Source organism: Dermochelys coriacea, chromosome 5 (assembly GCF_009764565.3).
Source record: "Dermochelys coriacea isolate rDerCor1 chromosome 5, rDerCor1.pri.v4, whole genome shotgun sequence".
Taxonomy (NCBI): domain Eukaryota; kingdom Metazoa; phylum Chordata; order Testudines; family Dermochelyidae; genus Dermochelys; species Dermochelys coriacea.
In genome coordinates, this window is record NC_050072.1 from 19,851,109 (window position 1) to 19,863,128 (window position 12,020).

The 12,020-nt window shown below is 37.8% G+C and overlaps 1 protein-coding gene across 1 annotated transcript in view; it reads right to left on the minus strand.

Moving 5' to 3' along the window:
- TCF4 (transcription factor 4) overlaps nt 1-7,875 on the minus strand; it is a 324,640-nt gene extending 316,765 nt beyond the window's left edge. The window contains 3 exon segments of the mRNA XM_038402319.2: nt 5,013-5,085; nt 6,849-6,940; nt 7,752-7,875. Of these exon segments, the coding sequence (XP_038258247.1) occupies nt 5,013-5,085; nt 6,849-6,940; nt 7,752-7,812 (226 nt within the window). The 5' untranslated portion in view covers nt 7,813-7,875.
- Between the last annotated feature and the right edge of the window lie 4,145 nt (nt 7,876-12,020).

Sequence of the window (12,020 nt, forward strand, 5' to 3'; positions counted from 1 at the left end):
AGGCTACAGTATGTCAGTGACCTCTTCATCAGAAGTTAAGAGGGGTCATATTTTCTTTCTGATATTATTAAGATACTAATTTAATTTCAAATTTTCAAATATATGCAAATAATTAGAGATGGCATTTACTTTAGGATGCTCTTTATAGGATAACACTCACTTTGAATAAGGTACATGCTTGGTAATAATCTCTTCTATTTATGCCAAATGTTTAACTCCTATAAGTATGTAATATGGGATCTCAGGGCCACAATGTAGGCCTCATTCTGCTTCCAGTGTAGTCAACAGGAGATTTGCCATAGAGGCTAATGGGAGCAGGATCAAGCTCTTTATACATAAACATAGCTGGAAGGATGGGAGGTAACCAGCATTCTTTTTTTCTTAATCATAATTACACAACATTAATGATGAAAAATATGAAAGTAGTTGCTCTTGAGTATTTGAGTAGCTAAATCCTAAAGATTTAGCAAAAGACAAAATAAGAGAATAATATTACAATCCATAAATACAATCTGACAGTGGTGAAGACTGGCAGGTTAAATGATCCAAGGGTCTGCGATTTCTACAGATGCTTTTTTTTTTTTTGCGTCCATACACCAAAATGGTGGAATGTCTTTTGTCAAATTGATAAACATGACACAACATGCAACTGAAGCCCACGCCCGTATTAAATATTTTTCTAAGTCTGACTCTTAACTTAATCCATTACAGATTTGAACATCTACAGCTAGTCATTCAGGGCATCTATTTAACTGCAACATATAATCATACCAATGCCAGTTTCTACTTCTCAGTTATTAAAACTACTCCTCTGTATGGTTAAAATATCTCATATTTTATTGTCTGCTGTTGAATGGTAATTCTGCTTTTTTAAAAAAAATAAAATAATAATAGCACTCCTCAAAAAAATCTCCCAGTTGCATCTATTCTCCCTCACACACACGCACACACACACACACACACACACACACGACTCCTACTGACATTAATGTGAGCTATGGATGCAAACTGAGGTGGCACTAGATCCAACAGCTATCAAAACCCTTTTTAAGGTAAATATTATATTTAGTGTAAGTTTTCCTGCTGATCAACTAATAATAAAAAACTATGTGCTTTATCACAGAAGGGCACGCTCAAAGAATGAACTGTGCTAAAAGCCCTTCACATTTTGCTACAATTTACCCACAAACACAGGCCAAGTCAAAAATAACTTCAAAATCAAACTGAATGTGTGTCTTTCTACTTAAAGAAATATTAATGGGTAATCACTATTTTTCCAATTCAGGACAACTTTAATCAAACTAGGGACACAATTAAATGCAAGCTTTTAAATCCTTTAAATCAATAGACATATTCAGTAATGTCTATGCTAACGAAGATTTTTCACATAATAGGAATGGCTAATCCTAAGCATTAATTCTTCTATTGCTGTTCTCATCCACACAATATTCAAATACACATATTGTGAGCAATCTTTAATAGATGCTTGAAAATGTAGGTAAAATTAAATACTTGCAGAAGAAGAAACCAAAATTTAACACAACTGGGAGGGAGAGGGATTTTGTAACCACCATATAATAGCTGGAAATCTGAAGTGTGCCAGATGTGACCAATGTACTACATCTAACAAGTTGTTCAGTACCAACAATATCATATGTCTGTTTCAAAATCTATTCTCAAAATCAAGTACAAACAATTATTGTCTCTCTCTTATCTCACACTCCCATTGCTAACTAACAGTTTTTATTGCAGAGAGTTCATATAAATGAAGAACATGACAGATATTCACAAAATATTTTAGAATGTTGGAAAAGTAGATTTTGTTATTTTGCCATCCTTTCCTAAAAATTAATAAGGCGTGATTCAAATGGACATGTGTATTTCTCACTTTGGTTTAAGACCATTCATTGGCTAGCAGGTACTAAATCACTTTACAAATTCAATATACAAGTTGAAATAACTCTAGGGAAGTTTTCTTAAAAAATAATTCCAATCCTCACCAATTCCCCCTGTTAAGGTCATAAAGCCTCTGAACCAGCATGGCTGAATTGTTTTAGTGCTCTCTGCTGAACACCTGCAAACATCAAACAAAAGCTGCTGGTCCTTTACTGGGTTGACAAAAACCTTTCATGTGAAAAATGCTCCATGGGAATGTGATGGTTGTGGCTCAGGTTACATTCCTTTCTCCCTTGCAGTCTCACCATTTCTTAAGGTGGTAAGAATTCATGTTTGTGAAATTAAAGATTAAAGGAAATATGGCTCTACTTTATTTTCATTCACACACTACAAATCACAACAGAGCATTGTGTATTAGATGAGTAAAGAGCTATAAAATGACTTCAGGATTAAATGTTACCACACTTCGCACAAACACAGTTAGTTTCACCTCACTACATGGGACTACTTTTCTTTGGGGTCTTTTTTGTACTCAGAAGTTTCAAGTCAACACAGAGGGATGACGACATCTGTGCCTCTTCAACACAAGAAATATCAGTTTTACTGAGGAATGTCATTTGTCTACTCAAACTTTTTAAGTTCATCTATCCAGTAGAAAAAGTAATCTGCATACAAGTCTCAGTTTTGAACAAATTTTGATAGCTAAAAAAACCTGGGACAATAAATTATATTTCTGAATTACTAATATCACTGTTTTTAATGCTGCTGAATATTCATTTATCTAAAACATATCTTACAGCAGTTTCCAAGACACTACTATACACAGCTAACTGACTAGCAGGAACACCATGAACAATAACTATACTTTTTCTTTATACAAGTATATCTTCAAGGCCACAGATACACGATTTAGTGCATTAGGCACAATACTTTTAATATGTAGGCATTGACATCTTTTTTGGGAACCAATGAACAAGCATTTTAAATTGCCTGTCTAATGACCAAACAGGAGATTTTTATATAGTAAATTGCAAGTTATTTATGCAAAGAATAATGGACATTTTTATTCACAGTGGTGTGAAGAACATCTACCAATATATATTTCTATTCATCAGGCAGGGCAGTTCTACCCTCTTCTATCACAAAGTGCTATATTTAAGCATATGCATGTTAGCATAGATTGTGAGATTAAGTATGAATTTCAATGAGAGCTGTTATTTTAAGTGGTCCACATCTTAATATTACTGACTTACCGCAGTTCATTAAATCATTTGCATGTCAAAAATGATGCACCAAAGTTATTTCCATAGTTTCAATTTTAGACATAATACAAACACTATAAAACTCAATTTCACTAAATGTTTAGAATTTTTATCCTTTGTTATTTTTAATCACACTGGCTTCAAAGCTGAAGCATAAGACAAATTTCTTAAATATAACAATCTATTAATTGCTGCTAGACCAGAGTTAGCTACTGCATTGATTGTGTATAAGCATGATAAATTGATTTGTCTGGCACAAATGCTTTACACTTCTGTCCAATGAAAACAAATGTATTGAATATTATACATTCAATAAAAACAGTTATTGTCAATAAAATTATAAAAATAGGATTAAGCACTTTAACATAAGAGATATTAGGCAAACTATGACTATAAAGTTATTGAGATCAGTAAAATCTCCAAAGTCACTACATTGAAAATATAACTATATTTATGAAGAAAAATCATAAATATCTTGTCATTATTTTAAAAATCTAAATATTATCAGAGGAGACAAAAATAGAGTTTAATAACTGTAAGTGACAGCTAATATGACATAAATATTGTATAATACAGACTAACATCAAATTAATGGTAATAAAATCCTTCTTTAGAAATTAAAAGTTAATTAATGTATCAGTGCATTTCAGAAAAATGATTAAACTGAATGCACAGAAGAGGTTTCTTTAATTACTTGAGTACAAACTGAAAATAACGGACATGAAACTATATGCAATGACTTTTTTATATTATACACACACACACAACAGAGAGAGAGAGAGAGAGAGAGAGAGAGAGAGAGAGAGATCCAGTGATAGTTTGCAGTAAAGACTTGTCCAAATTTACTACCTGATTTAGAGCAGTATTCTGTATACAATACTATTAGGTACATTGTACAGTTATATTCAATTGCCAGTACTTTTAAAGACACTGCAACTGTTTAACTGTAGATTTATTTGTGACACATACAAAACACTACTTGCAGCAATGTAAGAAACCCTCTTAAATGGAACTGAATAGCCAAAAGAATAAAGAAATTTAAATGTGTCTAAGTTGAAGTAGTCAGATATATAAAAATTTCTGACATAAAACTCCTCCCTAATTGCCAGACAATCATTGTACAGGTGTTCTATTGCAAAAACTCCAATTTATACATATACATAGATACATATATATAATATGTCACCAACAAGGCTCATATTTATTAAATGAAAAAGTCACCCATATACTACAACTACAATAAATAATATTAATAATAATGATAATACTCAGTGAATTTCAGGGGACTCTTTGAAAGGAGTAAAAACATTAAGAAAGAAAAAGTATCAGTGTATTAAATTAAAAAGGAAAATTTTGAGATTTCAAGTTGATCAAGATTATTCCATCAGTAAACATTAATTTCTAAAATTAAGAATTATTTGCTTTAGTATGGCTGACCTTTCTATTATGATTCCTATTTATTTATTTATTTAATAAAAGGGGCTTTATGACTGTTTACAAACTAAGTCTTATCCTAGCTGTTTTGGTTATCATTCTTCATATAAACAAACACAGAAACTCCCATTTTTAAACAAAACATTCTCCAACATTTGATTTTTTTAAAAATGAGATTTAACCTAGCTCATTTTGAACAATTATACTATTGATTTTTTTATTTACAATAACAAACATATGAAAATATTTGAAAATGTTCCAATCAGACTTGTTGAAATAATAAATAATACTACCAGCTCTTATATAGCGCTCAATGAATGTGCTCTCCAAATCAGATTAACACAACCAAAACAGACAAAATGCATGTAAATAAATAACTAAGACTATTTTAACTGCATGCTAAGCAAAGATTTTACATACTTGAGCCAGTAAAATGTCCACTTGCCAAAGAAGTTGGTCCATTTTTCCCACTGCTCACAGGAGGTGAAAACATCTACAAGAAACAAAGAAACATTACTGCTGGAAAACAGGAGATTTTATGTTCATGGTTAACCTGAAATTCCTTCCACATTCTCTAAAAAAGGACATTAATAGTTTATTTAATATGAATCATCCATCTGAGATGATGGTACCGAAAATTATACAGTATTTCTTACAACCTCACCCCTAGCCCCTTACCACTACCACCTTTTTTTTCTTTTTTAAATTAGGCTCATTAGAGTCCCAAACAATACAACTAACATTTGAAAAATGTCACAGTCCCCAACAATATTACCAAAACTTAGTGAGGAACAATCCCCACTCAAACTCCTATGCTGACAAAGGCAAGGGAAAAAAAGTTTTTGTTGAAACCTTGGCCATAAATGTAGCAATGTCCATTTCCATCCCGTTTTAGGATTTGCCTGTCATATGTGAACCCAAATAATAATAATGCAAAGTGCCACCTGCCCTAAATTCTCATTTCGTCTCTAACATGAGAGCAATTTGAAGCAAGACTCTCTCTCTCTCTCAATCTCTCTCTTCCCCTCCCCCTTCTCTCTCTCTCTCTCTCTCTCCAGCATTTATTTCGACCCTAATTGGTTTCCCTCTTCTTCTACGTGTCTAGTGGATAATACGCACCTTCCCTGAGTCAGAGCCTGCAAAAAGCGAAGGAACAAATGGAAAAAGTGCAACAAGCAAAGGGGGGGGGGGGGCTGCAAAGCTGCCTCGGGCTACATTTCCTGGCCAAACTTCCCACAGCCATTTCTCCAAAGGAAAGTCTTGAGCAGCATAATGACAGGTTTCAGAGTAGCAGCCGTGTTAGTCTGTATCCGCAAAAAGAAAAGGAGTACTCTCTAAGGTGCTACAAGTACTCCTTTTCTTCTTGAGCAGCAGCAGCCTGAAATAGCCTCATTTACAAGGTGGTTTTGATTTTCGTGGCAGTGTTGATTCTTTTTAGAACATACATGCACCTTACACCAAACTGATTTTTTTCCTTAAATAAATGCTCCTGACATATTGTGGGGAAGGGGGGGAGGGAGGAAGAGGAAGGGAGAGGAAGGATGGGGGGGGGAATAAAACTAGACAAGTGCACACGTCCAGATTAACGTTTGCCCTCAAAATTAGGCTATTTACAAGAACCCCAAAGAGACAAAAAGTACTTTTAAAAAAGCACCATCTATCCGGGGGTCCTCAGAAAAGATTTAAACAGGTTTAACGACAGCAGAAGCCATCTGAGATTTCAGTGAAAACTTTAAACTGAGGCAGTTGTGGATTTCTTTGCACTCTCAATGTGCCAAAAAAATGAAACAAGGGAAGAACTGAAAGTAGAATACAAGTAACTAATTAGTAATTAATTAGTTCATGTGCCATCAACACTTTGACAATGTAAATAAGTGCTGAGTAATAGTATTATATTATTCTTAATATTAACTAATGATGAGAAATGTCCATTTTTAGGTGGGTTGATTTTTTTGTAAAAATAATTTCTGGACATCCATGACATTAAAAGTAAGCTAGGAACAAGATTGCATCTCCCATCACGTACAAGAAAGTATAATAAGACTCTTGTTTTTGTTTTGTTTTTTTGTTTTTTTAGCGAGCATATTTACCATGGGTCTAGCTGCTGATTAAAAATTACCCAATGTACTTAGATCACAGTTTTGTTGGGTTTTTTTTTTGTTTTGGTTTTTTTTTTTTTTGGTTTTTTTAGTTCAACAGATCAGCTAGAAGATATTTTTTTTACAGCTGTTGTTAATTTCCACCGTTGTTTCTTACCGCACTGAAATCCAGTAAATCACTCAGTTCTTTGTCCGTCCCTAAGGCAGCCATTCGCTGTTGGTGATGCATTTTAGCAAAATCACACAAACCTAGAAACATGGAAATAACCGCAATCAGAAACCCAGTCCCGAGCCTTAGAGGAACACACAATCGGATTTTTGGGGGGGGCGGGTAGATTGGGGAGGGGGAGCTGAGAAGAAGGGAGGGAAAAAAGATGGAGGGGCAGCAAAAAACAACAACAAAAAAGGCGATATTGTATTTCCAAAAGAGACGATCGAAACCTGGTAACATCCACTCTAAACCCAAATCCAAAAAAAAAAGGGAAAAATAGAGCCACGCTCTCAACGCATCATTTATGCAACAGGAGGTTCTGCGAGGAATGAATGAGAATCGCAGGGAAGAAACTACAGCCATCCGCTCCCAACTTTTTTTCCTTTTCCTCCTTCCATGTAAAGCAGCATGTAAGGATTTTTTTTTTTTTAAAGACCCAAAGTCTTTAGAGTGAAGAGCCGCCGGGTGCAAAGGGAAATCAGAGTTGGGGGTGGAGTGGAAGGGGATGGAGGGGGGCGAATTCAGGCTTTGCCAATTAAACCAAATCCCTCATTTATGAAAGAGAGGATGGTTAAAAAAATAATAATAATCAAAGCACCCCAGGCCCCTTTGCAAAGTCATCAGTTCCTTTGAAGTGGGCAACGGGGGGGGGGGGGCAAAGGGAGACTCGCTCCATAAAGAGCTCGCAGCCCCCCCGTGGAGGCAAAAAATAAACACATTCAAAAATAAAAAGCCGCGTGGTGAGCAAGCCCCCTCCAGCAGCTCCTGTCCGAGCCCACGGATCCGAGCTTAGCTCCACTATTACACCGGCCGGCCACCGATCGACTCTAGCCCAGCTGCGGTACCTACCGCCCGGGAGAGGAGAGAAGGGACGCCCCTTCCAAGAACAGTACCGAGCCCTGGGTTTCATTGCTATAATCACGGCATTCACCAAACACACACCGCTACCGCCACTAAAGAGCAAGAGAGCCACGGCAGAGCTCTGACTCTGAACCAAACTCTTTCTGCCTCGGGAGAAAGCGGGGGGGGGGGGGACACACAACCCCGCAAACAAACCAAAACAAGCCGGACTGCAAGTTCAGCTAAGGAAAGGGGACAAAGCAGCAGCAGAAAGAGCACGTTCCCCTGGCTCTGGGCTTTGCTTTCACAGTAACACCTCCAAACAGAAAGGGAAAAAAAAAATCGCAAGCGGGCACCTCATTTTCCTCCGGACCCGCAGCTCACGTAGCCTGAAATCCCAGTCTATTGGTGCCGATTTCCTCCTCGTCCGAAGCACTTTTACATTGATTTCACTTTAAATTGCTTCAGCTCACACACATACACATGGCAAAGCAAGTTTATACTAGGCTGCAAATACACACGTGATTGAAAGACTTTGCCAAGAAGAACAATATTCCCCCCCCCCACACACACACACACACCCCGTATTATCCAGGTCATCTTTTTAAATTCTGTTTTGATTTGGTTGTGATTTTTTTTTTGTACCTAACGCTACATTTCACATGCTGGGTTTCAATTTACAGAGAGTATTGCTGCAAACTTGGGGGGGGGGGATAAACCATTTGATTTGTTTTACACTCAAAAGTTTCTGGGGACCATGCCAGCGGACCCCTCCCACTCCACCCTTAAAGCATGTTATACTTTTACTTCAAATGTTGCTGCTACAGGCCCCATATACTCCAAAACCTCAACCCTGACTTCATTTTCCAGCAGGAAACAAAGCACCAAGTTCGTTAGATTGATCGTTGAACAATGTAAGTTCATACATATAGCTACACTGCATAGATGCACTAGTACAGTGTATTTTCAGTTTGCATTTACACATTGCACAGGTTGTACGGTTTTTTTTAAAAAAAAAAATAACACAACGGGATCAACAATTTAAAAAAAGAAAACCACACAAGTCACTCTAACAGCAAATTGTAACTTTACCTTAATGGCCACAAATATGTTCACAATAGTCCAAGGAAATATATCTCTATTTTAAAGAGAGAAATCTTCTGCGAAAGTGCTTTATTAGATTTGATCCCCAAAAAACAAAAACAAAAAACCCCACCAACCCCAAAAAGTACTTTAACTGGTTCTCAGTCCTGGTCCAGGGTTATTCCCGGATTTAAACGAACACTACACCTGGCTTTGTCTTTTTGTTTTGTTTTTTTTCTTTTCTTTTTTTGATTCACCCCCACGGAACAAGTGTCGCAAAAATCTCCCCACCCAAACAGAACAAAAATAAAAGCCAGCCCCCCCCCCAAAAAAAATCCAAGCAACTTTTCCCTCTTTTGTTTTTTATAAACACATGGTTAGTCACAAACTCTTCAAAATCTTGGTCGTGGTGGGATGTGTTCCCTCGGTCCTTCCTCGGTTGGTGTTTTTTGTGGGGTTGGTTTTTTTTTTTGTTTTGTTTTGTTTTTTTTGTTTTTTAAGTCTTAAACTTGTTCCAAGTTTACAGCTCTCGCCTCATCATCATCATCAGTGACTCCCCCATGGAGACATTGGTAATAATACGTTTCCCTGAAAGATACATTGTAATCCATTCACATCCGGGCAATGCAGAGGGGTGTACAAGGAGAACGAGCTGCTTGCTGCCGCCGCCGCACGTTGCTGCTTGCTGCCGCCGCGTCGTCTATTACGGACAATGACGAGAGGAGGAGGAGGGGAAGAGAGAGAGAGAGAGAGGGAGGGAGAGAGGGGCGGGGGGGGGGGGAGAGAGGAATGGAGAGAGTGATAAACAGACAGGCTAGAGAGTCGACCAAGATGGAGTCAGCTCAGGCTAGGTGGGAGGAGGAGGAAGAGGAAAGGAGAGGATGGTTTCTGTTCAGGATCAATGGAAACCTCCCATTCACCCCCACCCATCCCAATGCAATAGAAACTGGAAGCTAGTGGGGCCCTGGGTTTGAAGTCCTGGGTCCCTGTGAAAGAGACAGACAAATAGGAACTGAGGAGCCCTGCTGATGGGCACCAGCTAGTGCTTAACATTTAGGAGCAGCTGGAATGATTGACCAGGCTAGAACTGGGTGGCAGGTTTTGCCACCTGCTCTAGTATAGCCGGGTGCACTTTAGTTTAATTTTTCCGTGCCATATTGTGACCCTTCATCCCACAGGAGGGTTTGTGAGAGGTGTATATGTCCCCCAAAGCACTCTTGGGAGCTGTGTGGTGAAGATGCAAGGTTGCTGTCTTACCGTATATTGAAGTTTTGATGCAACATAAACATGATGCGACATTTACTTTTGACCTCTATTATTATTTTTATTTGTTTGGTGCCAGATTTTCTCAGCACTGTGCAAGGCACAAAAATAAGAAAGTCCCTGCTCCAAAGAGCTTACAGTTTAAAACGCAGACATAAAAAAATAAATAAAAAGACAACACACACAGCTGACCTGTCTTGAGATCATATGTGGCTTCCTTGCAACAGATAAAGAGGAGCTCATAAAACTGCCACAAAACCATTTGTTAAAGGCCGCAAGGCCTTGACGAGTCCCGTCTATATTATAATCCATCATGAAATAAGGGGTGCTCCAATCCCTAGTTTTGCATTTGCTTAAGGCTTCTGTGGCATAATCTCTGCCTTTTGCATTTAGGTATTGCAATACGGTATGTATTTTATGTAAGATAACTAAATTTCCTGATGCACACATACCCCCCACTCCTCACCCCCATAGTTATGTTGACCACATCATAACAGTGTTTCATAATATAATTATCAGGGATATAACAAATACCCAATGTATGCCAGAGCAATACAGAGAGTATTATTACAAATAGTAATCTATTTTTTAATATATGGATTTTTTTATTAATTTTAAAAATATTTTAAAAATATCTGCAATAACCACAACATCAATAGTATTAAAAGGGTGTAATAAATATGCTACACATGGAAAAATGTGAACAAATAAAACAAACTATATACCTAACAATAGTAAAATATAAAGAAAATATAAAAATGACTGTAACATACGCAAGAGACCCATGTAGTCTGCGACAAACTGAAGCTAATTCTTCCAGCAAAACTTCTGCATTTCTGGGGTACACTGGTTTGGTGGATTGGGAATTCTATAACAGCTTCAAGTTAAAAAAAATGAGGATTTTTTAAATTAAATATGAACATGACTAAAACAATCAGCATAGTAGCCCCTGTGATATTTATTGTGATATTGCATTCGATTTATTGTATATTGTCCACACCTTTTCAGCTTTCAATCTGCCACAGAATTTTGTATGCACAATTCATAACCACAGAGGCTGTCAGGGTGCAAGCAGGAGATATTGACAGCTCAGAAGATATGGGAGGTGGTTTGGAATTGTGCAATAAGAATATAAGTTGGATGCTTTTGTTAACATGATAAGAAAATGAAACAGTTAACAGTGTTGACATAATTTGTCATCTGTAGGTTCCTGAGTCAACAACCCACTGAGATATATGGGGTAGTTCACACCTCCAAGCTATTGTTTCAAGCTGTCTGCAGACTCAGCACATTGGTTTGCATTCAGTTCAAGCTTTTAAAGTTTTCTCTGCAGCCATCAGGGCTAGAACACATTAATAAATACTGCTGTCACCCACCACAACTGCAAGATATACACAGGCGGGAGTAGGAGTTAAAAGAGAAGCAGATCAGCTCCCTTGTGGACAGACCAGGGAAGAGAACTGCCCTTAGTTCTGAGGAAAAGGCTTAGGGAAGGCAAGAACTTCCCCAGCAACGACTGCCTGAAGGTCCCTCCCTGATCCAGATACACCCTGAGAAGGAGTCATGCCTTGCTCTCTCTTACTAACTCAATTTATTTGTGTTAACTTACCTTACTTTTTGTCTATGGACTACCCTGGAAGCAGGGACTCCATTGAGAAAGAGCTGCCACGTCACTCCTGGCCATGAGGAGGTGCCAGCGGTGAAGCGACCCCTTAACAACTGGTGGACAATGTCAGTATCCTTCCCATTCCTAGAGAAGGGGAGAAGTGGCTGACCCAGATGGTCAAACACCCTCGACCTACAGATGTGAATTGTTAGGACGGACAACATGGACCTAGAATGTCTTCTCAAATTGATGACTGACAACCAGCAGCAGCAACAGGCAGCCCAGCAGCTACAGCATCAGCAAATGGCTTTCCAGCAGCAAGACCT